This window comes from Aureobasidium subglaciale (genome assembly GCF_000721755.1).
Source record: "Aureobasidium subglaciale EXF-2481 unplaced genomic scaffold scaffold_19, whole genome shotgun sequence".
Lineage (NCBI taxonomy): Eukaryota > Fungi > Ascomycota > Dothideomycetes > Dothideales > Saccotheciaceae > Aureobasidium > Aureobasidium subglaciale.
In genome coordinates, this window is record NW_013566976.1 from 258,792 (window position 1) to 285,979 (window position 27,188).

At 51.7% G+C, this 27,188-nt stretch overlaps 10 protein-coding genes across 10 annotated transcripts; 4 read left to right on the top strand and 6 right to left on the bottom strand.

Annotated features, from left to right (window-relative positions):
• Positions 1-15: 15 nt before the first annotated feature.
• Positions 16-982, bottom strand: AUEXF2481DRAFT_699668 (uncharacterized protein; the record flags this gene model as incomplete). The annotated part of the gene is made up of 2 exons (XM_013486000.1): positions 16-578; positions 628-982. 2 exons carry the CDS (start codon positions 980-982, stop codon positions 55-57), a joined length of 879 nt encoding a protein of 292 aa, XP_013341454.1. The 3' UTR covers positions 16-54.
• Positions 983-1,608: 626 nt separating this feature from the next.
• On the top strand, positions 1,609-3,139 carry AUEXF2481DRAFT_68155 (uncharacterized protein; the record flags this gene model as incomplete). The annotated part of the gene is made up of 2 exons (XM_013485961.1): positions 1,609-2,094; positions 2,165-3,139. 2 exons carry the CDS (start codon positions 1,609-1,611, stop codon positions 3,137-3,139), a joined length of 1,461 nt encoding a protein of 486 aa, XP_013341415.1.
• Positions 3,140-3,830: 691 nt separating this feature from the next.
• Positions 3,831-5,112, bottom strand: AUEXF2481DRAFT_47778 (uncharacterized protein; the record flags this gene model as incomplete). The annotated part of the gene is made up of 3 exons (XM_013485941.1): positions 3,831-4,614; positions 4,667-4,986; positions 5,053-5,112. 3 exons carry the CDS (start codon positions 5,110-5,112, stop codon positions 3,831-3,833), a joined length of 1,164 nt encoding a protein of 387 aa, XP_013341395.1.
• Positions 5,113-6,369: 1,257 nt separating this feature from the next.
• AUEXF2481DRAFT_68047 (uncharacterized protein) lies at positions 6,370-13,153 on the bottom strand (the record flags this gene model as incomplete). The annotated part of the gene is made up of 3 exons (XM_013485950.1): positions 6,370-12,209; positions 12,276-12,612; positions 12,668-13,153. 3 exons carry the CDS (start codon positions 13,151-13,153, stop codon positions 6,370-6,372), a joined length of 6,663 nt encoding a protein of 2,220 aa, XP_013341404.1.
• Positions 13,154-13,645: 492 nt separating this feature from the next.
• On the bottom strand, positions 13,646-16,667 carry AUEXF2481DRAFT_47780 (uncharacterized protein; the record flags this gene model as incomplete). Its single annotated transcript, XM_013485942.1, has 3 exons — positions 13,646-13,815; positions 13,868-16,588; positions 16,643-16,667. The coding sequence occupies 3 exons, from the start codon at positions 16,665-16,667 to the stop codon at positions 13,646-13,648; spliced, it is 2,916 nt and encodes a 971-aa protein (XP_013341396.1).
• A 1,070-nt stretch (positions 16,668-17,737) lies between these two features.
• On the top strand, positions 17,738-20,064 carry AUEXF2481DRAFT_364913 (uncharacterized protein). The gene is made up of 2 exons (XM_013486001.1): positions 17,738-19,790; positions 19,862-20,064. The coding sequence occupies exons 1-2, from the start codon at positions 17,849-17,851 to the stop codon at positions 19,996-19,998; spliced, it is 2,079 nt and encodes a 692-aa protein (XP_013341455.1). The 5' UTR covers positions 17,738-17,848; the 3' UTR covers positions 19,999-20,064.
• Positions 20,065-20,184: 120 nt separating this feature from the next.
• Positions 20,185-21,931, top strand: AUEXF2481DRAFT_365039 (uncharacterized protein). The gene is made up of 2 exons (XM_013486002.1): positions 20,185-20,442; positions 20,505-21,931. Exons 1-2 carry the CDS (start codon positions 20,271-20,273, stop codon positions 21,761-21,763), a joined length of 1,431 nt encoding a protein of 476 aa, XP_013341456.1. The 5' UTR covers positions 20,185-20,270; the 3' UTR covers positions 21,764-21,931.
• A 1,012-nt stretch (positions 21,932-22,943) lies between these two features.
• AUEXF2481DRAFT_42594 (uncharacterized protein) lies at positions 22,944-23,723 on the top strand. Its single transcript, XM_013485909.1, has one exon. It carries the CDS (start codon positions 23,085-23,087, stop codon positions 23,553-23,555), a length of 471 nt encoding a protein of 156 aa, XP_013341363.1. The 5' UTR covers positions 22,944-23,084; the 3' UTR covers positions 23,556-23,723.
• Positions 23,618-24,058, bottom strand: AUEXF2481DRAFT_365020 (uncharacterized protein). The gene has a single exon (XM_013486003.1). It carries the CDS (start codon positions 23,918-23,920, stop codon positions 23,681-23,683), a length of 240 nt encoding a protein of 79 aa, XP_013341457.1. The 5' UTR covers positions 23,921-24,058; the 3' UTR covers positions 23,618-23,680.
• A 333-nt stretch (positions 24,059-24,391) lies between these two features.
• AUEXF2481DRAFT_365107 (uncharacterized protein) lies at positions 24,392-26,540 on the bottom strand. Its single transcript, XM_013486004.1, has 2 exons — positions 26,241-26,540; positions 24,392-26,124 (listed from the first exon to the last, which is right to left on the bottom strand). Exon 2 carries the CDS (start codon positions 26,108-26,110, stop codon positions 24,479-24,481), a length of 1,632 nt encoding a protein of 543 aa, XP_013341458.1. The 5' UTR covers positions 26,111-26,124; positions 26,241-26,540; the 3' UTR covers positions 24,392-24,478.
• Between the last annotated feature and the right edge of the window lie 648 nt (positions 26,541-27,188).

Sequence of the window (27,188 nt, forward strand, 5' to 3'; positions counted from 1 at the left end):
CGGGTATAGACAAGTTTGACAAATAGACCACCGCTATATAGAAGAGCTCTTTGCTTATATATTGCGACCCCCAGTGACGCTGATCGTTTGACCTGAGACATAGGAGAAGTAAGGGCTTACAACACCCAGGATAGCACCAGCAGCTTCAGTAGCGGTACCGGGTCTTGCAAGCGGGATGTCCTTGAACGCACCAGCACCTTCCTCCCTCCCCTTCTTCTGTGCACCAGGAATACCCAGAGCAATCTTTTCACCATCAGGTGTAGTCACGAAAGCACCCTCCTCTTTGGCAGCCGTAAGCCTTGTTTGAATAAAGCCGAAGGCAACAGTGTTGCAACGGACACCAAATGCTGGGCCCCATTCCTTGGCAATCGTCTTTGTGAGACCTGTGACGGCTGCTTTTGCGGCTGCGTAGTTCGCTTGTCCTGCATTTCCGTGTAGACCCGAGGTTGAGGAGATGTTTATGATGTTTCTGGGTTCGCCATCTTTGACGCGGAAGTAAGGGGCGGCATTGCGGATGAGTTTGAAGGGAGCGGAGACGTGGAGGGACATGATTGTGTCCCACTGCTTGTCCGTGGTTTCTGCTTTCCATGTCAGTATCGAGAAGCCAGCTGGAAATATGCAACTTGCTGTGTATAACACCATCCCATGTGAAGCCTGCATTGTTGATGATGATATGGATCTTGCCCTCTCCAAACTCGGCCGTCTTTTCGACAAGGGTCTTGAGATAGGCATCATCTAACATGTCGCCAGCGACAGCCAGAGCCTTGCCGCCATTGCTGATGATGGCTTTGGCGACGGCATTTGCTTTCTCGCCGTCAATGTCCGAGACGACGACTTTGGCTCCTTCATTCGCAAACAGACGTGCGGTTTCTGCTCCAATGCCTTGACCAGCTCCGGTGACAATGGCTACTTGACCGGCTAGGAGACCCCTAGGGTAGTTGAGGTGAGATGCGATCTGAGAGACACGGTCATTGGGTGCCATGATTGCTGTTCGTAAGGTGGAGACTGTGTCGAGAAGATCCGAGGAGAGAGGTACATGATATATCGTTACCAGATGAGGAGACCTACCTTGATCGTGCCGAGGCTAAATCGGCATGTCGTTGACCAGGTATGTGGTCTTCACCCATCACTGCATGCCCTGGGAAGTTCCACCTCATCCCGTGTAGTTACACTAGTAGCTCCGCATCAGACAACACAGTCAGCTACGTATTCAATGAGGAGTGGACATTCTCTAGCAAGACCCAAGACGTCTCGGTCAGAAATGAACAAAGATCCGAGCGAGGTCGGAGAAAATGTGGGGAGAGCTGTCATGACGTCTTGGCCATTGTTGATCTTCCACAAATGACCATCTTCGTTTGATCAGAAGAACATCAATAAAGTTTGCCTCTCAGTGAATCATCTGACACTGAAACTGAATTAGAACGAGCAGATCAGTCCAGCAGTATCACTCGCACAAGTAAAAGCAAAGCATTCTCTTTATCACTGGATTATCAAGCACGGATATCCCGGACACATATCGCCGGCGCCAGGACCAACTTCTCTCAAACTTCTAGAACCACGACTCCAGGGAACTCACGATAGCATCCAACGACACACGCACTTCACATCATGGCGGACCAAAAGGAAACACCGGACCTTTTTAGTGAAGCTTATGCCAAATCTCAGGATGAGCAAGATCCGCTATCCTCATTTCGAGACCAATTCATCATCCCAACAATTTCCGATCTACACGCAAAGACTCTCAAACCATCATCCCAAGACCAACCTCAATCATGCACATATCTCTGCGGAAACTCTCTCGGTCTACAGCCCCGTCTAACATCCAAATATCAGCAAGACTATCTTCAAACCTGGGCAACGAAAGGTGTCTATGGTCACTTTACGGAAATTGAAGACTCGAATCTGGCTCCTTGGCTGCATGTTGACGATGATGTGATTGGTGATGTTTGTGAAATTGTGGGAGCAAAGAAGAACGAGGTGGCTGTGATGCAGACGTTGACTGCGAACCTGCATCTTGCCATGGCTAGTTTCTATCGGCCTACGGAGAAGAGGTGGAAGATCATCATCGAAGGAAAAGCCTTTCCAAGTGATCATGTAAGTGCTCCCCCCCCCCCCCCCTCGACTAGGATCGAAGATGGACAACATGCTGATAAGAAGAGAGTAGTACGCAGTAGAATCGCAGCTCTTGCATCACAACAAGGACCCCTCGACATCCATGATTCTTCTCGAGCCTACAGATCCCGACAACCCTATCCTCACCACGCAGCATATCCTCGCCACGACTGATGAGCACGCATCTTCAACAGCTCTTCTCCTGCTCCCAGGAATTCAATTTTACACTGGCCAATTCTTTGACATTGCCACTATCACCGCTCACGCACAGAAACACGGTATCTTGGTGGGTTGGGACCTCGCCCACGCAGCAGGAAACCTTCCTCTCAAGTTGCACGACTGGAATGTAGATTTTGCCGCTTGGTGCAGCTACAAGTACTTGAACTGCGGGCCTGGCAGTATTGGTGGCCTCTTCGTACATGAGAAGCACTGTGCTGTTTCTGCTACTGCTGAGAAAGGCAAACCAGGATATACACGCCGTCTCAGTGGATGGTGGGGAAGTAACAAATCCTCTCGCTTCGCCATGGAAAATGTCTTTACGCCCATCGCTGGAGCCGGTGGCTGGCAGCTTTCAAACCCTTCGGTGGCCGATATGACTGCCCTCCGCGCCTCCCTCGATATCTTCAACAAAACCTCCATGATTGCATTACGCAAAAAATCCCTCGCACTTACCGGATACCTCGAAACTCTACTTCAACAACTCGACATGGAGAAAACCTTTAGCATCATCACACCCTCCGATCCAGAGCAAAGAGGTGCACAATTATCACTAAGACTGGCTTCAGGATTACTAGATCACGTCATGGCAGTTCTGGAACAAAAGGGTGTTGTGGTGGATGAGAGAAGACCGGATGTCATTCGTGTGGCTCCTGCTCCATTGTACAATTCTTGGACGGATGTTCTCAGATTTGTTCGAGTGTTCAAGGAAGCTTGTGATGAAGCCTCGAGCCAAAAGGAAGGAAGCACAGAGACCTCGATTATGGTGGAGGGCGGCAAGGAGGATAAAGGATGGAGTGAGATTAAATAAGAGAACTCTGACTAACCCCCTTTGCCAAAAAAAGAAAACAAGACATATGAAAAATCTCAGCTCTTCGCATGAACAAGAAATCAGGGGCTTGGACGAATAATTGGGGGGGAAAAAAGCTACAATTTCTTCTCTTGATACTCCCCATCTCGTCTGACCGTGCCTTTTTTCCAATCTCCGGCCTAAATCATTATTTCTGAAAGGAAGAGTAGGAGGAAGAACAACATCACACCAACAATGAAAAGAGGACAAGACCATCGAGTAGGGTTTCAAGTAACCAAAGCAATGTCATCCAAATGCCAATTCTCATTGATGTCTGTTCTTCTTCTTCCTTGTTGGAAACGGTGATCCAATACAAGACTTGAACATGGCAATCGGCAATAACCAAGCAAGGAAGGAAAACCCCCTCTTCACTGCACTTCTGCGAGACGACAATCCCGAATGATACATGATGATCTGTGGCTCTTTGGTTTGAAAACAGTAATTTGTCTTGTTACGAAAAGTGTTTGGAGGGATTTGGAGGCAGTAAGAAAGAAAAAAGAAGAAGAAAAAAAAACCTTCCCCAATAAGTCCCCATAGCCACGAATTAAAACAGAATGCCCCAATCCTACTTGCTCTTTGATTCCTGCCATTCTTCTTCTGTTTTGCCTGCTAAGCTTTAGTTTACATCATTTACTTCTCGGCCTGACTCCCTCTACAGGTCGTAAGCAGGGTTGGCAGCCTTGGCTCTGGCGGCATCAAACTCCCAGACGCCGTTCGTCTTGTCAGCCTCGAGACTGCCGCCAGGAACCTGGTGTATCATGGCGTCAAAGCGTGGGCTGTTAGGCACGCGAGTGAAGAATCTACGCTGCCATTCAGCACCGCCTTCCTTTTCTCTCTTGCGCAACTCGCGCTGCTGGTTCTCAATGAGAGACTTCTCGGCCGAAGTGGTGTCCATATCACCACGGGTGATGGCCTCAGCGACCTTGCTCCAGGCACGGCGCGACTCGAGAGGGTCCTGCTGTTCGATGGGGGCAACGGTGAGGGTCGTCTTTTGCATCTTTCTGGCATCGTACGAGTCGACAACCTTCTTGTGCGAGTCCTTGATGACAAAGTTGTCGCTCCATTGGCCCTCGGCTATATAGATGACGTCCTTCTCGCGACCGTTGGGGTACATGGTGGCGGTGAAGGAGTTCTTTTTGCCGCTGACCCAGCCCTTTCCGCTGTAGTCGACCTTGCAGGTGTAGCCGGTCGAGGAAACAATGTGTGTGCTCTTCTCGAGCTCGACGTAAGGGGAGCCGGTGATGAGACCCTCGATGTGGAGAGCGGGGAGGGTAATCAGGTAGTCCTCGTCGTACTCGTCAATGTGGAGGACGGCGTGGCCAATCTGCTTGACGTTGATGGTTCTACCGAACGAGGCCTTTTGAGCGTTGTAGCCCTGGAGGCGGACACCGTGCTGCTTGTTCCAGATGCTGTATGCGGTGACCGGGGGGTGGTGGCTAGACTTTGTGTCAGAGGAGAAGCAGACTTGGATAGCATGATTGTACACACCTGACCTGCTCACTGACGAGCTCGGTGGTGCCGGCCTGGTCGACCCACTTGCCCAAGAACAGCTCACCCAGGAACGGGTTGAGTGGCTTCTTCTCACTACCAAGCTTCTCGTTGCGCGATGTGTATTGTTGCTTGAGGGTGCTGAGGAACCACTTCAAGACGAGCATGCAGCGCTTCTGCTTGTCCTTTTCCGACGCGGGAGCGACTAGAACTGACGGCATCTCTGCCCAGTATGCCGAGAACTCTGTGAGCGAAGTAGTCGACAGGATGAAGGCGGGTGCGGTGAGGGACGACAGATCTCCATTGAAGGAGGCTATCGACTGTATTGGCGCGTCAGTGGACCACGTCAAAACATGGGCGCAACACACGGGGAGGTGCTAGTCTACCTTGAGGAAAGAACCCCAGGAGCCCTTGCTGGCAGTGGGAACAGCTGAACCTTCTGCCATGATTAAATGTGGAATGTGAGGTGTTTTGCTATGTGTGTGGTGCGGGAGGGTGGTGAGTTTGTCGAGACACGACAATGGGCGTTGGTAGATGAGGGGCTGGATGCGACTGCCAATTTACGGAGATCCCGAGAGCTGGCGTTGCGTTGCGTCGATGGAAACTATCAAGGTCGTTCGACTGCAAAAGGGGTTCTAACAAGCTGTAAAGATGGTCTATGATGATGGAGATTCAAGAAAAGGGTCTGGTACAGAACACACTTGTCACGATAGTGGTCCGATTACGTCTACTTGACTGCCGTCTTTGCCTCTCCTGTATCCATCATCTGTTTCCCCCCGTCGTCATCATTCTTGGCGTCTTAGCCTCATTGCCAGAACGCCCATCCATGCCGCCTGTCAAAACACTCTTCCTCTGTGTCCCTCCTGCCCTCTTCCGATGATCAGAGTAGACCAACGACAAGCTGCAACAAGCCAGGATCATATTCCAAAGCTAAATCCCGAGACAAGACTCGACTAACAGACATATCCCGATACCATCGCTTCGAATTGGAAAAGGACCGCGTCTCGAGACAGCTATTGACTCATATGGAAAGGTTGTAACACGGAACCGTATACCTACTTGTACCGTCACAAAGCGTTGTACACATCTAAACGCCTTCCAATATCATCCCAGCAGAGGTAGTCAGATCATAGAAAGTATATATGAATACAATGGAGCACTGCGCTCTGGTTTTTATAATAACTTGTGAATCTGGCATTTCAATCATCGTCATCATCATAGTCTGCTCCCATCTAAAAGAACCACTTCTTCTCTTTCCATTGTTTTCTTTGGCGGAGAACAAAAAAAAAAGAACGTGGAAAACGCCTACTTGTCCCCCCCCAGTTCTAATGCTTCTTTTTTTCTTACCGCAAATAAAATGAATCTTCCCTCCTCTCGATTGTAGTAGCCGAGTATTGAGTTATACCACTCCATGCCTTATTTTTATCCATCGCGTCCCTTTGATCGCCATCCCAGAATTATACACAGAAGATAAAAGTATAAAGAGAAATAAGCTTGTGTGAGAGGAGTGCTTGCCGCCTGCTATGAGCCATGTCTGTAATGTGGAGCAATGTCTTTTCATCTGGTCAGATCGAAGCTTTCAGATCTGCTTTCCCCAAAGCAGGCCTGTAGATCATTCTGTCTCTGCAACTGACTTTTTGCCTGTGCTGTTGTGTCATTTGTCCAAATGCTCGTAAGTGTTCCGACTAGATTCCCCCCGAAATCTAAGTCATGGCACGCGGGCTCTGTGCGAGTCCCGAACTGTGTGCTACGTTGAGCATCATTCTCTCAACCTCGGGAGCGGCCTTCATCCAGCCAAGCTCCCAGATATTGTATGAGTTGTTCTTGACAAGCTCCAAGACGGTCACGAGAAGTCCCCAAGGATGAGGTCTGGCCGACATGACACGCTCGACCAAGACTCTGGCAACCTGCTGCTGAAGCTCCTCGGAGCTGACGGTGAAGAGGTGAAGTAATGCGGTTGAGAAGTAGTGGGTGTGGGCGTTAGGATAGCGGATCTGGTTGGTGATCGCGCTGAGGAATTGGTATCGCACTTCATGGCGCGATTCGTGGAGGAGACGCTCAATTATCTTGGCAGGTGTGGCAGATGGCGAGAAGACCGAGGAGCCTGCAGTGGCAGTGTTGCCAATCTGCAAGATCAATGCATTGGCGATGAGGGCATCAGGCTTGCCTTCGTTGTCAATGCCATCAATGACAGCCTTGATATCGTCATCCTTGATGTCCTTACCCTTGAGCAGGTTGTCAATGGCGATATCGATACCTGCCTCTGACAAAACAGCCTCCAGCCCGCCACGCAAATGTGGCAACTGGCGAATTTGTTCCAGGCGATTCATCTTCAGACCCGGAGTGAACGGATCAGGGAGCTCTTGGAACGATGAAGGGTATGCACAGTTGATGACATTCTGCAATTGGAGAAGACCAGCAGGCACACTACTGTTGAGGCGCATGTGGTTCTCTGTGAGGAACTCAGGGAAATCGTGTTGCAGGATGAGAAGAACACGCAGAACACCACGGTAGAACTCTGCTGCATGGATCGAAATCTCCTGAGTGCTAACCAGATCTCCCAGGAAGCTGAAAAGCACTTGAAGGATCTGGAGGTAGACATCCCAGCCCTTTCTATCCGCTGATCTCATGACCTCGGGCACGAACATTCGGTGGCTGATAAGTGCCAACCAAGAAAAGGTGAACATGGGGAAGAATCTTGGTTGCAGGGCCAAGAAAGCCTTGCCGAAGATAAGGATGACGTCCTGGAAGTCGTCGCCCAGTTGAGCTCTGAAGCTTGATAGCTCGCACAGAAGACTGGACAAGAGTCTGAAGAAGATTCTGTCGTTGAAGCGCTCGGAAGAACGTGAGGTCTGGTGGTGGTTCATGACCAAAACAAGCAGACCAAGGATTGCCTTGAGATAGTCAGGCTTGCTTCCTGAAAGAACGCCTTCGCCCTCGCTCTGGTATGTGACCAACGATGCGATCAACTTGGCAAGAGCATCGACATGGATGTAAGCATGGTCGAGGCTGCCGTAGGTGAGAGCCTCACGTTCGAAGCAGTCGAGCGACATCACAATGCAGACACGCAAGAAGGCGGAGAACTCCTCCTGGTTGCTGAGCAAGCTACGGCTCTGCAGCTGCTGGATGAATGCTACCATGTATCGCTCGGGGACTTCGGGTCTTTGCAGGCGGACCCACTCCTCAAAAACGTACTCGAGTTGGTCTTGCTTCTCTGAAGCAGGTGGGCTAGGTGGAGCTGTTCCGTTTGACACATCCAGAAGTTTCTTGAGGATCTCCTTGCCCATGTCCACGCTGGGATCTTCGGAGAGCCATTGACCAAGTGCGCCAAAGGAGAGGACGAAGTCCGCGCGAAGAGCGGCCGGGTTCTCGTTGAGAATCAGTTCGTCGATAAGAGCACCGAGGAACTCTACAGCGACAACCTTCTTCTGCATGATCGCCTGAGAAGTCTGCAAATCGACATGGTGGATATCGAGCAGCCCCGTCTTAAGCAGGCAGACAGTAACCGGACCATTGTATACCTTGTCATCGTTGATAGACTGCAGATAGATGGTCAAGTTACGAGCAGTCGTGACCGAAATCAGGCAGAGGTGGTTCAAGACCTCAACGAAGACCTCAATCTCGAGACGGCTCTCCGACTTGGTGTATGCGAACAAGGTTGCTCTTTGTACAGTGGCAAGAGCTAGCTGCTCCTTGTCGGGAGAACTTTCAATCATACGCATCAACTGCGCATAAGCTTCACGCACAGGCGAACTGGGTCCTATTTCGCCAATGTGCTCTTCAGGTGCTTCGTGGGCGACGCGTTGAAGGTCGGCCAAAGCCTCAAAGACATGACCTATGATGACATCGGTGCTCATGTACCCATTGGTCTGGCCTTGAGCGGGTACAACACGCTGCTGCTGTTGTCCTTGCCTAGGTATGGCTGGGGCCTCGGCAGGAGTTGGCAGGTTGGTCAAGTAATTCTCGGTAAGTTCCTGTAGCTGGCGGGTGTTATCCTGTGGTACTGCACTAGCGTGAGGAGCGGCGGGTAAACGCATTTGACGACCAAAGTCCTCATAGATGGCCATCTGCTGAGTGTTCAGGCCTCCAGGCTCCTGTCTATAGGGATCAGGAATGAAGAATGCCCATCGGCTAACAATGGGGTAGTTGAAAGGCTCGCTCGTACGCTGCTCGTGGTGTTTTCTGCGGCGATCCATAGCTTCCTGAATCTGAGCATCAATCTCTGCCATTGACTGAGATTCCGCGGCATCTTCGACAAGCTTGCACACAGTATCGAGGTTGTCATTGACGAACATGAGAATCGAGCCTTCTGGAAGTGGCTCTCGCAAGTTTTGAGCAGCTAGTATGCGAATGTTGTTGGAGATACTCATACGTAGGGGCTCCTTGCAGGTAACAAGTGCGAGACTTCCTGAGAGTGCCTTTACCACGTTGTGGGCGCTTGAAGCGAGACGATCGGTATCACCCTCCATGGCGAAATCCTTCTCCACAAGCTGCGTCGTAGAGATAGCAGCAATTGTGACTGAGCGTTCGACGACCGGTGCGATGATCTCGGTGATAGCACGCTGAGCAGCCTCGAGGAAAATGTTCTTGAGCTGAGCATGAGAGATGCTACCTGACGAGGGAGGATAGTTGAGCATAGCACCGAGATCGGGAAGAGACTTGAGGACATCTTGAGAAGAGAAACGTTCGCTCGGGGCTCTCTTAGATAGAGACATGAGATGCATGTCACCGAATCCGTCCATTGTGTCAGTCGGGTATGTTGGCATCATGTCGGGGTCCATCTGAAGAGGCAGAGTGCGGATGATTGAGGCAGGCTCAACTGATTTGTGGTCAAGACCCAAGTCCTTACACAATACTTCAATCTCGAATTTGAGGTTGAGTTTTAGTTCGGCGTATTCGTATAGCTCCACCAAGAAACTGATGAGTTCCATCAACCACGGCTGTGGTGGTCTGAACACCTTTGAGTCCTTGGCTTGCGAGAGAACCTTGCAGGTAAAGGGAATGGCGATAAGCAGACGCTGACTTTGGTGAGCTTCGATCAGGAGGTCTTTGAAAGAGAGGTTGCGGTGCAGAATGGGTTGATCGCGAGCTAGGGTGAGCATTCCCAGCCAAGCAGCAAGATTTTTCAAGTTGGTACGATCTTGGGGGTTGTTCATGGTCGCTTCGGCATTCAGGATCCTGGACACACTACTGTACGTCTCCCGCAGCACTTCAGCGTAAAGAATCTTCTCATCAAACATCGTCAAGATCTGCAAGTAAAGACCCTGGAAGTTGGGTTGAGCTTTGGCAAGATCCTCGACCAAGTAGTTGGCAAACCATTGATGATGGCGCTCTTCCAGAGCCGATTCCAAATCTTGGAACTTCTCTTCAATGTTATGCTTAGAAACGTTGTTAAGGACGAACATAACCTTGTCTGAAGTCTCCTCATCAGGTTCCTCGTAAAGCTCAGGTCTAAGCGGTGCTTCTGCATGAACGCTGCGGAACGCAGGATACTGAGGCTCGAGAGGGAAGTCATCGAGAGTGCCGTTCGGTGGCATTGACAAGTCGAGCGGGGGGTCGGAATGTGTGTCGACGCCAGGCTGATGACGTACAACTTCTTCAGCCTTGGCATACACCTCGGTTCCACGAAGGTGAGGGATTGCAATAAGACGAGTACAGAAGCTGGGCCATTCTTCGAGACGGTTGATGAAATGGAGTAGAGCTTGGAGGCCGAACTTGTACATGGAGTCCTCTGGAGAGTAATCCGCAACGGCATCCAAGACCATAAACAGAGCAACGCCAAGAGTGACACGAGAAGACAGCACACCATAGTTGATGATTCCTCCAAAAAGAACAGCAGTCGTTGCCAGAGCTTCCAGCGGATATTCGCCAAAGCAGTTGTACTCGTCGAACAGACCGTGAATCATGCAAGCAAACAAGTCTTGGTCAGCCGCCGAGTCAGACTCCTTGAGATGTTGAAGGCGCTCAATCATGCCTCTGGGATCGACTTCGTTGCTGTACATCATCTTGTATTGTTCTTGCATCTTAGCGTCCGCATCCTCGGAAAGAGAGTTGCCGTTCTCGCCATTGGCGTCAATGACGTGGTCAAAGTTGAAGCCGTAGTTGATCAGACGAGGATAGACCTGAAGACAGACACGTTGAACAGCGCCGATATCCTCGTCGCTGAGGTGACCATGGATGACGTTGAGCAGAGCATATACCGTCTTGACCTTCAAGGGCACAAGTTGGTGTGGGTTGTCGCGCTGAACCAACTGTTCGTCTTCAGCCTTAATACGCAGAAAGTTGACTATAGCTCCAGCGAGCTGTTGAGGCGAAATTTCAAGATGGCCTCGTGCCCATACTTCCAAGTCGACCTCGCCCTGACCATGTCCATAAGCAGCGAGGTCCAGACCAAATTCGTTTGTGATCTGTAGAAGTGTATCAGTCCATGCATGATGGCGAGCGTGCTCGAAAATGACAGCCAGCAAGGTCGGGTCGGCATTGTACGCCTCGACCAACTTGCTAGCTAGCCAAGATTTATCGTGCTTCCAGAGGGCGTGCAGAACAAAGTCATAGTTGGGCAAAGACTTGTGGAAGAAGGGGCGGAAGAGCTGGTTGAGGGCCATTTCCTGCAGAGCAGCCCACGGTTTCTCGCAAGCAGAGGCAGCACATACGAAAATGTCCGTGTTGGCGTTGATAACGATTTCCGGGATTCCGAGATTCTGTGCCTGATTGTATGCGTCCTGCGACTGGAAGATGACATGGAATAAGAACTTGGTAGCTTCGAGGGACACCATCGGGTGTCTGACAGCCTTTTCGGCGTAGGCCTTGACTTCATCAGAGGCGTCAGCGAACTCATCCAGAGAGAAAGCTGCCCGCAGACGGGGAATCTGTGAAGCGTCGAGTTCATGCGGCGAACATGACAAGAAGGCGGTGACAAATGACAGCTGCGCGTTCGTCGAGAGCCATGAACCGCCCCACAAGCACTGAATGTCGAAAGATTCGGTCTCGCGAGCAATGGGGAGTATAGCGTTGTAAAGGGCCAAGAACTGCGTCTTTGTGATGCGCATAAGAGCCATGTCAAAGGTCTTGACAATAGCGTACCAATCCATCTGTTGGGCCTGGGGGTGCTGGCGGACGGCGGCAACGAAGACGCCGATGTCGTAAGACTCGTCTGAGAGGAGCATGTACGCCAGCGCAACAGCGACAGACTGCGACGAGATGTGGTCAATTTTGGCCAGAACGTCTTTGCAGCTTTCGACTGAGGATGTGGCCCTGACACCTTCCCTTTGTATGGGCCGGATGAGGGCAGTGTTGGTTGGAATCAGGTCCATGAAGGCGATGAAGGCGCTGACTTCGCTCGAGGGGTAGATGCGAAGCTTCGAGAAGCGATCATTCAAGCTGGCAAGGAGGTGATCCTGAGCATCTTTGTTCCATTGCCGAGGGGGGTCGAGGATTAGACGGAAGAGGATGCTGGAGAGGAAGGAGGAGGTGATGTCGTCGGCGGTGGGGTTTGCGATGGCTTCGAGGAAGGGGGAGTAATTGTTGCTGAGTATGGCATCGGCTGGAACAAGTTAGCTACAAGGCTTGCAAGGCGGTGTTGTAGGTGGAAAGGTGTCAAGTGAAATACCCTTTGTCTTGATGTCTTGCTTGGAGACCAGCTTGCAGGCAAGCGCCAGAGTGACCTTTGCTGTCGGGTCCAGTCTAAAGTGGTCCATGAAGGTCGACAGGTCGAAGTCCTTGAAGACGTCGCCGTCGCTGGTCGTGTCGAGAGCATCAGCGATCTTTGCAGCTTGCGAGGGCAGGCGCGTCAGTTTCTGCATCTCGCCAACAAGTAGCGGATAGCTTCCACTGTCTGCTGCGGAGCGCTGAGCATTTTGGTGGGGGGAGAAGATGAGAGCAGCATTGCTCTGCAACAGCCTCCGGAAATATGTTGTCGACACGTCCATTCCGTGCGCATCCACCAACTAGCATTGAGTCAGCCACAATGCCCAAGACAACATGTGCCAGAGCGGCGCTCACCTTCTGTATCTTTTCGGCCTGTGTGTCCCACTTCTTGTCGTCTTTGAGCGTACTCAGCAAGATGTTCAGCTGGGTGATGACCAAGCTGGTCAATTGTCCAGATGGCGCGGCCGACGAATGAGCCGAGATTGGGGAAGCAGACACAGACTGCGACTGCTGAGAAGCTCTAGCGAACCTCCTGCCACCGGATGGGGGAGCTGGTGGTAGCGTCGCCGAGGAGGGTGTAGAGGTGAGGCCACTCGAGACGGCGCGCTGTTGCTGATGCTGATGCTGCGTGGGGGACAGCACAGACGACGTCGACGAGACAGACGAGTCGCGACTAAGAATATGGCGCGTTGCGGGCGAGGTTGCCGCAGACAGGGCCTGGGTCGAGAGGGGAGGAAGGCCGCGGCGTGCTGGCCTCGAGGCGCGTGAGGTCGACTGCTGCGCTTGCGGAGGCTGGATGTCGGAGGGATTTGGCGTGTGCTTGGACGAGGGGAAGCTCATTAGTGACGACTACCCGTCCATTGGTCTCTGCTGCTCGCTGTCAAAGAGAAGGTGATTGAAAGATGGTGCGCTGAGATAGCTATGTGTCGCCAGCGAGCAGAGACGACCGACCATCTGCGTCTTGGCGCTGCCTCGCTCCGCCAAGGCCAGCCTCTCGACTTCTCACCACTTCAAAGCCAGCTTAGTCGCGTCCAACACCCTGGTCGGCCTTTCAATCACTCTTTACACATTGTTGCGCGCCCTCGAGTGCTACATTCATGCTTAATGTATTTTCTCCTAGTTACGACACATCTCTGCCATGCATACAAAGTAAACTGCCTAAGTTTCACGCACTATAACTAAGTTGCATTGAATCTTGACATTTTGTTGTGTAAGCTGCAGGGGACCGCCGAATAGATAAACAAAGCAAGGTCTACTGCTCCAATGAAATTTTCCATCCGGAGGGTATAAAGGGAGATCAGCGGTGTACCTGTAGGGATAAAAGAAACATTCTCAAGCATTGGCCAAGTAGTTGCTGGGAACAAGTCCTCTACTTCCATCCTTGCCAGCAATCTCAGCTTCCCACCATCCGTCGTCTTGCAATCTTAGCACTGCCAGGATATCTCCTTTAGCGAACGTTAGTTCCTCCGGAATGGCTGCTGAATACATATACATTGCCCGCGCTATCGTCATATTAGTACTGGGTTATGCTGAAGGTGTTGCTTTTCAACTTACAGAATTGCAGGATAGGTCTTCCATCCCTTGTGAATTGTCTCTGTCCAGCAGAGCTCTGACTTCGCACACGTGTACTCAACTGCTGCTGCTGCTGCTGCTGCTGCTGTGATGGTGGTGCTTGTTGAGGGGGAGCATTACCACGAGGCGATGATGCTGCTGCCCAACCACCTTCCGCTCCGTAATACGTGCTAGTAGGTCTAAGTGGTGTGGCTTGCTGTCCGTTTGGTGCTCCACGAGAAGATGGCGGATATCCTTGATCGCCCGAGGGAGCGAGCTGCATTGCCATGGCTGCTGGATCACCACGGCTGCTCGTGGGTCTACTGCCGGGTCCTGCCGAGCCACGGAATTGAGGGCTGGGACTGGCAGATCTGGGCATAGCAGATGCCGGTGAGTTTCCGTGTGATGCATACGCCGGATTATAGCCAGGACGTTGTTGCTGCTGCTTTATCGGACTACTAGACTGTGCGCGCGGTCTTCCGGCCGACATACCGCCAGGAGGAGGTCCTCCGTATGGGTTCGGTGAGACAGAGCGGTAGTCCTGGCCCGGAGGTCCCGGTTGGGACCTACGGTCATATCCTGTGCTAGGACGAGGACTTGTAGCACGTGGAGGGGCTGGCGAGCTCGTGCGTAGGGGTGCTGGAGAGGCGGAGCGCATCATCTCGCCTGAGCCTCTAGAGTCTCCACCTCTGCTGACTGGACGTGAGCCCATCTGAGATGGTGTGTTGCGCGGAGGTGCATTGAACATGTCTCTCTTCTGCGTCATGTAGCTGGCAGTTGTCTGCTGCATCTGCTTGCTAGTAAATGCCGGCTGTGGTGCACCAAGTCGTCTCATTGGTTGATCGTATGAGGGTGGAGGGGTGCCACGTTGACCCGCACGTATATCAGAGTTGGCGATAAGAGGTGACGGAGATGCTCTGCCTGCGCCAGGAGCGGGAGTAGGGATACCAGCATAGCGATCAGCCGACACACGAGTGGATGCTTGTTTTGTCACTCCCTTGAGCTCGGCCAGAGCTTGAGCAATTGGATCAAGCTCATTAGTAGGCTCCTCAGGGGCAGGGGCAGTTGATCTTCTGCGAGCATCAGGTGTTGCAACGTCAAAGACGTTATTGCCGATATTCAGCTGGAAGTTGGCGCGAGGATCGACGGGCTCTGCATCAGGACTGGGCATAGGGTCATTACCAAATCCAACATTTCTAGCCTCACGCGCGAAAGGACGAGCTGGAGAGGAAGCAGTCTGTGGTCTGGGAGCCGGGGCCCAAGTATTTCGCTGAGCGGGACCATTCGAGATCGAAGCAGGAACAGCATTCTCGTGCTTGCTCTTACGACGCCCGAAAGGGCTGTGGTTTTGGAAGAAGCCGCTTCGTCGTTTCTGTAGTGTCTTGTCGTCTTGTTGACTGTTGGTAGAGACTGTGGATCCATTTAATTGCTTCATGGGCGAAGCAGGAGGCTCGACGCTCGAGAATGAGTTGGCGTTTGAAATCTCGCTGTGGGAGTCATCCTCAGGACGAGTGGGGCTAGGAACTGAGCTGCGGTCGGAAGGAGGGCCGAGTCTGCAGAATTGGGTCATGCCATCCATAGGGTATTCATTGTGTGGCACCTTGGGAAAGTCTTGATAGGTGCTGGCTGGTACTGCCTGTTGGCTAGATTGACGAACTGGTAGAGGAGCTACAGCAGATTGCTGAGATCTTTGAGATCGCTGAGACCTCTCAGAATTGACCGACGAGCCAAGAGCCATCTCTTGAGCCAAGACGGATGCAGGATCATGGTGAGATGAGTAAGTCGAGGGCTGTGGTGAAGATGAGCGGAAGGCTGGATTCATGGTTCGCTGGAACTGAGCGACTGAGTAGTGCGCATCGTCCGAGACGTCGGATGCATTGTCGCTGACGTCGCCACGACAGAAGTTGATGTACTTGGGAGGGTCAGGGATCTCCTGACCAGTGCCGTTGTCCTTGATGAAGCCAGAAATATCTTTCTCGACATCACAGTCCTCGAGAGACAAGCGGATCTTCTCGCAAGAAGCGTCGTCACTGACGCAGACGGTGGAGGAAATGTTAGCAAAGCTCCATAGACTACTCTTTGTGAAGTCGAGTCGTTCCTCTTCCAGGTCCTGGAACTTGTCGCAGGCGGCCTTCCATTCGCGGTTCCAACGGGCAGTCGTCTCTTCCAGCACTTTGACGGCTGTTTCGTACTCGTTGCTGGTCGCCGACATCTGGATTTGAGTCTTTTCCAGCTTAGCCTTGTTCTTGCGCTCTTCCTGGCCCATGACCATATGGCCTTGGGCGAGATAGCCCTTGATCTTGAGACAGTCTTGCTCGTAACGATCGCGAGCCTTGTTGACGGTGTGTGTTTGTTGCGTCTTGGTCTTGAGCAGTTTCTCAATGCCGTTCTGGATGATCTTGCGACGCTCCTTGATGCCACCTGAGAAGGTCGAGAGAGGCTCTTCAAGCTCGCCCTTCATCTGCTGAGCGATGTGTTGGTGTGACTTGCCCATGGCTTCCAGCTCTCCGCGCACGACGTCCATGGACATGCGCAAGGTGCCAGCTTCAGAGGAGCCAAGGGGTTTCCGGGCGAGATTGAGGATCTTGCGAGAGTACTCTTCTTCGATGGCGGCTCGTTGAGTGTAGAAGGACTTGAGCTCGTCGCTGGTGATTTTTGCATTGTGCATGCGTTCGAGTAAAGGGTCGACGCCGGCGTCTTCCTTGCCCCAGAAGTTGTTCGCGACTGCAGCTACATGTCAGCGGTACGCTGCAATGGTTGAATTGGAGTCGGACTCACAAGAGAGCGACACACTAGGTGCCATCTCTGAACCTGGTGTCGCCGGCATGGCGCGTCTTCTCGTCGCTCGAGATGATCAGTGAGTGTGTTGATGTATGCTCTGAACGAGTGGCCCTGTCTGTCGGATGGGCTGACAATCCTGACTAGATAGATCTTTGATAGCAAAGTAGACCGGGTGTGAGACGTGAGAAACGTGGGTGCATTTGGCTACATGGATTGTTGTCAAGCAACACGTCCAAGCCGTCGACACAGCAACCAAATCGTCGTCATCTTCTTAACGAACGCCTCACGTCGCACATCTCGCCTGTCCATATCACATCCACCATCGACTCAAACCGCCGTCCTCCGTATCTCTCGAAGACGTCAATCAAACCGGGTCTTGAACGTTTTCAGTTACGTCCGGACGGCATAGCTATGGCAGATAATACTCAAGCTCTTTCTGGAAGAGTGTTTGTCTCATCATGACTCCACTCTGTTCGCTATCGAATCTGGGGTCGCATCTGGTTGATTGGCTCGTGCTTGCCGATCTGCCGCTTGGCGGTCCCTTGACCTTGACAACCTTCCGACTTTCAACTCTGCTCACGGTCGATATCTGTTGAAATTGGTCAGGCGGACAGCTCTTCCTGTTAGTTTAGATCGTCTCGCCGTGTGTCAAACTCTGCTGGACCAACTTTCGTCCCAATCATCAGAGCTGAGCAACAACAAGCTGTAGCAAGGGAAGGTCATATCGCATACCGATCAATGTTGATGCAGGGAGTCCTTGCAGACACCTTTCCGGGCGTCATCATTTCAGATCTAGAGGAAACCGTGCTCTCAGACATCTACAGATCTGAGCACACGCGCTCAGACCAGCATGACATTTCCACCGGCGAGGCCCTCAGTCTACTATCTTGGTGTATGTTCTTGGCCTCTGATTCATCAAGGGACGAAGCATCTATGACCAAAGGATCTACTTTCCTTCTGCCATGTTATGATGGCTCATGATTCACAGGGCTATAGGTAAGCTTTGTTCTACGCTGCATCTTGAGCATATTTGCTCGTCTAACCGGAACTTGCTCCCTTGGCTCATGGTCTGCTCGCGAACTCCAGCATGCTCGCGGTACTCATTATGACCATGATTGAGTTATTTAGCAAGCCGGTGCCCGACAATATATTGTAGCCATAAGCTACTTACCCTTCTATCCTCTCCCGAGTAATTCAAACACTATGGGTCAGCCTCAGTCTCACTCAGTAGGCGTTCAGAGAGATGCTGCCGGCACTCCTATGCTCCGGCGTCTTCGCCGTAAACTTACAGACAGGAGCCTGAGACCAGATACCGGACTGCGGCAAGGCCAAGGCCATGCTATAGGGTCGGGCGGACTTGCTACCAATCGTGGCAAGCCCCCATATTCTAGGTATAAGATCAAGTCTCCCGTGCCGATTCGATATGTCACAGAAGATGTACGCAACCCAAACCACATCGCGTTCCCGAGTTCCGAACAACGTGACGGTCACTTTGGCACGACAAGTAGACTCCAGGAGAAAACTGTGGTATCAAGTTCTACAACATCTCAGCCGCGTATCCCCGTGCCTCCTACTTGTATGGCTACATCGACGTCAGACTCTCCTCCAAACTGGCCGCTTCGGGAGCCCAACCCCATCCCTCAGACTCCTGTCCGGATTCAAAATCAGCCTCCCATGGTGGAAAACGCGGACAGACCTATTCGTGATTATCAGGGCGCTTTCCCTTCCAGAGAGGAACAAAGCCGAGCTCTTAGGCAAGATGCTTTACGGAGGCTCCCGGTTGGTCACGAATCTTCCCTGTATGTGCAGCCAGAGCCCGTCAAGGCATTTGGTCATGTACCTGGTGCCTTCCCTGATCAGGACGAGCCAACAATTATCAATGCTGTACGAGTCTCGGACGTGACCCAACTACCCACGATGTCTCCTGACAACCCAGAACACGCAGCCTCTTGGGAAGCGCTTGCGGATGCAGATTTCACCTTGTCTTACGTCAAGGAGTCTATCAGGAGCCAACCCGGACCGAACGTGCGGATAGAGGCTGAACACAACGTAAGCTCTCGGCCTGATTACTCAAAAATACCCGACTGGTGGGTCGTCGATACACCGAGATGCCAAAACATGCCTCAGGATGTGTCCGACTTCTCTTCAAGAAATCTGGCGACTTCGAAGAACAGGGTGGACTCCTTCCGGAACGAGCGTGATTCTTCGAAGGGATTGGATCGGCCATCAAAGTCCAGCGATGCTTCCATAGAGCCGCCCCACAGCTTAGAAGCTTCTCTGACCCGAGCCTCAGTTTGGCGAGGCAAGGTATCACTCGAAGACGCGATTCAGCAAGCCAAAGACCATATGGTGGCTCTGGAGACTCTTCACAAGATCGAACTTGAAGCGAATGAAACAATGGCCAAGCAAGAGGAGGAAGAGAACCGTAGACGTGCTGCCGAGTCACAGCCAAAGTTTAGAGATTGTACCGTGTGTTGCGATTCGTGCCACCCTTTGACCTTCCCTGCCAAACCACCATCCAACGATTGCACTCACAGGTCCGAAGCCTGCCCTGCTTGCCTCCAGGCATGGGTGAATACAAAGATAAAAGACAACGCTAGGAGAGCAATTGCCTGCCCACAATGCACTAAGATCTTGAGTCACCACGATGTCCGTCGCGCCTGTGACCCAGAGACATTCGACAGATATGACAAGTTTGCCATGCTCACCGTCGTCGATGAGATACGAGACTTTCATTGGTGCTTACGAAGTGGATGCACAGGAAGTCAAGAGGTTCTTGACGTCAATCAGAACTACATGCAGTGTCACGCCTGCGACTACGAGCAATGTCTCCAACACAAGATGGCCTGGCACGCCTCAGAGACCTGCGAACAATACGATGAAAGACTTGCCAACCAAGACGACAAGAGACTTCGCGATGACGAGGAGCGCAAGACTATCAGATATATGATTGAACAACAAGCTGCCAAGGGAAGGCGTAGGGAGTGCCCTAAATGCAAAAACATCATTCCCAAAGGCAAGCAGATTCCGAAGAACTGTCCAATACTGGGATGTGGCGGCTCTCTTGAAGAAACGGCCGTGTGGAAGAAATGCCCAAAATGCCAAAGCATGATCGAGAAAATTGATGGCTGCGATCAGATGACATGTAAGCCGAATCACCTTACTGAGTGGAGTAGCCACTATTCGAAAGACTCTTGCTAACACACAGATAATCAGGTGGTAACAGAGCGTGTCAGCAGAAGTTTTGCTGGATATGTTTGGTGACGTGGGAAAAGAAGTTGAAGGACAAGTGTAAAGCGCATGCTGAGTATTGCATGTACAGGAATGGAGGATACGCGCATACATACAGATAGGAATTGTCTGACTAGATCTTGGTACTCGAATGATACATAATCTAAACAGTCTTATGTTGAGAGAGAGGATTTGCGAAACATGTTTTACAATTTCGTGATTAGACTCGTTATCGAGAGGTGTGTTTGCCGTCATCCGAAAGCGGGGTTGTGTTGGTCGTCTGTCAACCTCCATCTTGCCTGTGTGAGTTACAAACATCCATCACGACATCTCTCTATGGATATAACAGTATTGTGAAACTCCATACAGCAGTGGGTCGTACGGCAAGTTCAAGATGCCCGATGAATCTATTGTACTGCAAGCCAGATTGGCTTCACACCAAGAAAGCCAAAACAGTGGCCACGATGGCTTGGTGGTGGAACACACGCCTTCGAGGCATAACAACTCAAACAGCAAGAGGGCATTGGTACTTCTTGGTTCTGCTATACTGCAGCTACCCATTTGGGGTGGGTATTTTGCTTGACGATATCGTCTTCTCACCGTGCCTACTGACGCCATTCCACCTCAGGCTTCGCCATGAGCTACGGTATCTTCCAAGAATACTTTATTGAACACTGGACATTGCAAGGAAGCCAAAGTCTCACCGGTATCATCGGTATGACTTCGAATGGAGTCATGTATCTATCGATGCCTTTCCTTTTCGCCCTCTTCACCAAACGCTGGGCACGACATCGCCAAACCGCAGCACTATGCGGCACCCTTCTTGCTTGTCTAAGCTTTGTACTTTCAAGCTTTAGCACCAATGTCTGGCATCTGGTGGCTACGCAAGGCGTGCTTGCTGCTTTTGGATCTGCTCTTGTGTTCAGCCCTATGACTTTGTCACTTGGAGAGTGGTACAAGACAAGTAATCGAGCTTTGGCCTATGGCATCACGCTGTCTTGCAAAAACATAGTCGGCTCGGTATGTCCATTCTTGTTTTCGGCACTTCTTGACAGACATGGCTTTCGCTTTACGCTAAGGATCTGGGCGATCATGATTGCTGGCACGAGTGTTTTCACCATTCTGCTCATCCCCACTCATTCTTCGGCTTTGCTCGTAGCGATGGACGAGACAACCGAGGAACAGAACGGCGAGATGGCTTCGCTTCCGACAAGATCACGCAAGATACCATGGCACTTCTTGCATCACCGCACCATCTACATCTACAGCATAGCCATCATGCTGCAGTCCGCAGGCTACGGTATCCCACAGACATACCTCAACACATATGCTAGTGAGGTGGCTTTACTTTCCCAGACTTCGGCTACGTTATTGCTTACACTCTTCAACATTCCCGGTATCGCGTCCTCTTCGTTCTTTGGCTACCTGAGCGACAACAAGCGTTTCACACTTTCTGCAACCACAGTCACCTGTGTCTCAGGGCTGAGCTCAGCATTGAGTGCCTTTCTTCTCTGGGGCTTGAACACACAAGGCAGTCTAGTTACACTAGTCCTCTTCGCCATTACGTTCGGCTTCTTCGCCGGTGGATACAGCGCGACATGGGGAGGCCTGATCAACGATCTTGAAAGCGAAGCTAGGAACTCCAACGAGGCCATCGATTCAGGCATGATTTATGGTTTGCTGAATGGTGCTAGAGGACTCGGCTATGTTGCTGGTGGTTTGATCGGCGTGCCGCTCTTGAAAGCCGGCACTGAGAAATATGGCAGACTTGCTAGTGGTGACTTTGGAGTGCAGTCGAGCTATGGCCCATTGATTTTGTTCACCGGACTTGCATCTGTGTTTGGCGGGTGGGGTGTACTCTGGAAGTGGAAGAATTTGAGGATGTAATAATGGTACCGAAAGGGCGCAATCATACTGTAGTCTCTCAGCTGGGATCTCTAGTGGAAATGGACACTACTAATAACGATGCAGCGACATTCAAGCAACAATATGAAGGGATCAGATGACAGACATGGTTGTACCTTCCTGTCATATTCAACTTTCACAGCACTCACGCATCTGGTAGCTACTGACTGGGTGTGCAGAAGCAACCCAGGATCATGGATGGACGGATGATTGCGGAGGTAAGTCGTCGTCGCCCTTTCCATTTGAGCTTCTCTTGGTTCAGTAGACTTTGGAAAGTCGCATCTCTCAGGTGGTGCTTGCTCATTGAAAAATAATGTGCCTTCCTACAGCTCTAGAGAGATCCCAGTTCGGTTGACGGGTGCGACCCACTACGATGGAGCTCGAAATCAAGATCGTTCGTATGCACAAATCGATTGGCTCATTTGAGGGATGGCCAATGCTCCAGCAAGTTCCGGGTTGCTCTATGTGTCGTTTGTCATTCACATGTGGTGTTGGCTGGCCGTTTGCACCTTCCTCCTTCGCCGTCCACGTCACGGAATTTATGTACGACGAACATACCACACCATCAACGTTGCTATCAACAGAATCACCATGGCGTCAACTGGTATTGAAGGTTTCAGAAACGTGTATGATGTACTCACTGCTGTCTCATCAGGCGAAAAGGCCAGACTTCGTCGTGCTGCACGCAAGATCCGCCTCGTCTTGATGTGCGCCGATAACACGAGTTTGAATGAGGAGAACCGCGCCTGTCTGACTGCTCTTCTTGGTCTCTTGGTGCCCGACTGGAACGAAGCTGAGGTATGCTGTGTCCGTAAACCTTAAATCGACACGAGCTGATCAGATGTACAGAAACTTCGTCTCGAGGCCGCTCAGTCGTACCTCCAGGTCCGTGGCAAGGCAGCACTCTGCTGTGAGAATGCCGTTGCGCGCGTCGATGAGAATCTGCGTCACTATCTGCTGGACCAGCTCACCAATCAGCAAAAGAGGAACATGCCACATGGTTGTTGCCTACAGACCATCAAGGTCTGCAATGAGCGAGAAGCTAGACAGGGCCTGCAGGACCTTGGCTTGGGCTACAGATACCCGTTGCTGAAGATGTATCCCGAGCGTGCTTTCGACCACTCACACTCAAAGGCGATCTTGGAGGGAAGAGCCATGGAGCAGGTAAGTTTTACATCAAAGAAAGCTCTCTACTTCGCTGACAATCATCCAGAAGTTCAATGGCTTCGTACACGTCGAGAACGCACATCTTCTGGACTTTCTCTTTGACGGCTACTTCGATGCCCTAATCCGTCACCACGAAATGGACAGTCTCGATGATTTCGACCCTGCTCTCGACGAAGCCCCGATTCTCCGTCTCCCGAGCCCAGAAACTAAGACCATTGCGCCCGAAGCGAAGCTCATGTCGTCCGAGGAAATGGAGCGCAAGAAGTCCAAGAACAAGAAGCGTAACCAACGCAAGAGAGCCGCAGAAATGACCAAGAAGAAGGAGAACACTGCCGATCTCTCTACAGCTGGGTCGACCCCAGATCCCGAGGTCGACCTCTCAAGCAGTATGGCACTTGTCAGCATCGGTTCCCCAACTTCTACCAAGTACGAAGACAAGGGTCCTCCGAGAGTCAAGTTTGTACCCAAGTCCAAGGACAAGGAGTGGGTGGACCACACCTGTCTGAAGTCGGAGACCTGTACAAACTTCTTCACTACTCTCGCTGAAGCCATGCTTCAAGTGCCCACGGCCAAATTGGAGAGACGTGTTTATGGCTCTCAGACCTGATCGCTGTACGGAGCCTTGATTGTTGCCCATGGCGGTGAGATCAGGCAAGCTGTTGAGCATGTTAGCTAGAACTTAGATCACAAGACACTTGCTTCATCGCGACGAGCTCGAGCATAGCTTTGTAGTCATGAATTGTATCGAAAACATCGTCTGCATCCAGTCGAATGCACCAATCTTATTCGATCCCGTATGTGACGAGCGAGATAAACTTGGTCTTCGACTAATCTGTCTATCGTCAGTGCTCGTTCATCGACATATGTATTCATATTCTCTTCGGTAGTGTCGCGTCCATTGATCATGGAGTCGTGCATGGCAACATCATGGAGTTCACTGGACAGACTCTTGACCCGTCTTTGTGTGCACATTGTCGGAGCGTTCGTAGGGACGCAGCCGGTGAAGTCTTCAGACACTTTATGGTTTCGGCAAACTGGTTATATGCTCATATTGTATGATCATAGTTGACATCTTTATCAAGTAGTGGGTAGCCATGAGATGTAACTGCATCAACACCGTTATGCGCATTGACGTGATCCTGAGCGTCACAAGATTTCCATGGTGATCATGATGACAGCTTTGACGATAATGATGATGTTCGGCATGACAATGATGATGATGATGATGACGATGATTGGGGCCGTGATGATTATGACGGCTGCAGCAATCATGATAATTCTGTCGATGATGCTCTCACCTGCAGCACACTGAGTTTCTGTCTGACTGTGCTCTGGTATGGATATTATGATTCATAAATGGTATTGTAGATTTCTCTTGCTTGCTACAAAAATAGTGGTGGTGTTCGTTGAAATTAAATTAATAAAGCTAGTCAAAGCAATCCTCTCTTTCTTCCTTCCTCTCTCTCCTCCTTGACTCGTCTCCATAATCAATGAAGCTTTCCATATCTCAGGAAAAAGGCTTGAAATGATTTACCAGCTGTAGTAGCTAGTCTCGTACTCGAACTCGAAAGTCCAAGACTGGTGGGTCTTGTAAGCACCACTGCCGCCGAAAGTGGCGTACTTCTTGTGGTCAAGAGCAGCGCCGTAAAGCGAGCAGTAAGTACCGTAAGGCTTGTTGTTCTTGTGCAAGAAGTATGAGTTGAACATCTTGCAAGGAGTGAAGCTCTTGTGGCCGGCCGAGATGGCGGCGTTACGGTTGAAGTTGTTTTGCTCGACGGCGTAGTTGGCGCAGACTTGAGCGTTGAAGGGGCCGGGGATGAACTTGCTGCCCATGTGGTACTTGGGGGCTGAGATGGCCTTGGGTCCGCAGTTCTGGCCGGGGCGGAGAGTTGGGGGCTTAGGACCACCGGGGTGGCCAGGGGCAGGAGGAGCAGGGCCACCGTGTCCAGGAGCGGGAGGACCGCCGGGGCCACCGGGAGGGGCGGGAGGACCGGCAGGCTTGGTAGGAGATGCAACAGCAGATGAAGTGGCAGAGGTAGTAGCAGAGACGGAAGGAACCTCGCAAGTAGGAGTGGTAACATCGGTCTTGTCATAGGCGTTGGAACCAGTAATGACGGTCTGGAACTCCTCACGGTAGTCACCCTTGTTGGTGGCAACGTCAACAGAAAGCGATGAGCCCCACAGGGTACACTTGTAGTTGGTGATGGACGAGGGGTTGGGGCAGTAAGTAGACCAGGGAGTGTATGTGGTGTTATCGTTGTTGGCGGGAGCAAGGCTGGGATCGCGCTCAATGTAAATGTTGAACGACGTGCAGAGATCAGTGTCGTCGCACTTGGCAGCGCACTCCTGAGCATTGTAGGAGGTCAAAGTGTAAAGACCAATGTAGGAGTTGGCAGAGACAGCAGCGTCCAAGTCCTTGAAGACCTGAGTGTACTGAGTCTTGTCAGAGCTGGGAACAACACTGGGGGCAGCAGATGCCATGGAGTGGAAGGGAGCGTAAGCCAGGAAAGCGTCGACAGTGTCGGGCTGGACCTGGGGACCGTAGCCTCCGGGCTGAGGAGCGCAAGCATCCTCGGGGTTGATGAAACCACAGTAAGTACCATCCTCAGGGGTGGTAGGGCAGGGGGCGTTGGCATCAGCGGTGGTGGAAGGCGCCTGAGTAGTGGTAGGGACCGAGCTGGAGGTCGAAACAGCCGCAGAAGATGATGAAGAGGCGGCAGATGTGGTGCCGTATCCTGAGGGCGTGGTAGCCGAGTAGGCGGGAATGTGTGTGGGAGGGGCAGAGGTAGTGATCAAAGACCAGGTAGCCTTGGTCTCAGTGGGCTTGCCGCATCCCCAGCCACCCTGGGAGCTACCCTTGTTGCCGCAGTTGTGGAAGATCTCGCACTCGAGACCCTTGTAGAAGTAGAAGGGGTTGAAAAGACCGAAAGTACGCTTCTCAAGGTCACGCTTAGCAGCGCTGGTGGCAGTGGAGCTGGCAGTAGCAACTGTGCTAACGGCGACGGTGGTAGCAATGGAAGCCTCGTCGACAACCTCGATACCAGTGGGTCCAGTAGCAACCTCAGGAGCGGCGTCCAGAAGAGCAAAGTCAAGGTCCTGGGGCATAGGAGAGGCAGCAGCCAAACCAGCAATGGCGGCCAAAGCGAATGTAGTAGAACGCATCTTGAAATACCTGACTGAACGAGTGAACAGGTAGATGAGAAACGAAAGAAGTTGATAGTGATGAAAATCGATTCTGGTGGTGGGAGGAGATGATACTTATACCGCATGGACACAAGGAGGCTCTACTTACACCCGGATGGATGTCTCTGGTTCTCGATTCGGGGGATGCAATGATCGGGGGGATATAATCGTTCTCGTCCGTGAATCTAAGTCTGCCTCCGGGCTGTGCACCATACCTTACTACCTTCGGCTCATCACGAACGGACCGCATACCACTGACATTGTACCCACGGACTCCTCTTGGCGAGGATTTGGGATCTCAAATCGCAAGGTGAGACAATAGTCTCCAGCTTACACCTGCCGTATGGGCCGTATGTCGATGAGCTTGGCGTGGTAATAATGGATCCCGATGATGTTTCGAGCCTAAAGTCGTGCACGTCGTGCAGAGAGGTGCACCGTTCGGGCAAGAAAGTCCAAAGCTAGAGATAGAATGGAACCACCTGCGGATGGCACTGAACCTTTTGCAGGACCAGCCCGTGCCGTCCCAGAGTATTGGGGTCCAGGTACGACGGCAAGAGTCTTCCGAGCTGGCTCCACTGACTCGTCAATGGCTGGAACCCGTTAGCTTTTGACAAGATGACTTCCGTCAAAGAATAAACATTTCAAGCCGAATTGTGTGTTTCGAAATGAAACCTGTGCTCGAAAGTGCTGGAGGGGGTTGATGAGTTGAGTCATGGTGAGACTTCAGCAACTGTTCTTCGATACGACGACGAAGACCGTTGTGAGAAGCTCTTCTGCACGTTTTGATGATCTATGCATGGTGACCTCGTGTAAGCAGGTACACAAGTAGGGCGGCAAGTTTTGTCGATATTGAAGCAATAGCTCCGCATGATCAATCTGCAGGATAGTTAATTAGCGTCCCAAATGGTTCGGTTCATGCTACCTCGTGAACAACATCGGGATCGCGTAGCGATGACACGCAGAGAGTCGAACTTCAGGAACCGTCGGCTCCGAGCGGGAGAATCCATTTTTCTCCGCTCCACAGAGGGAGTTCATTTTGAGTGCGGCGGGCGCTTGG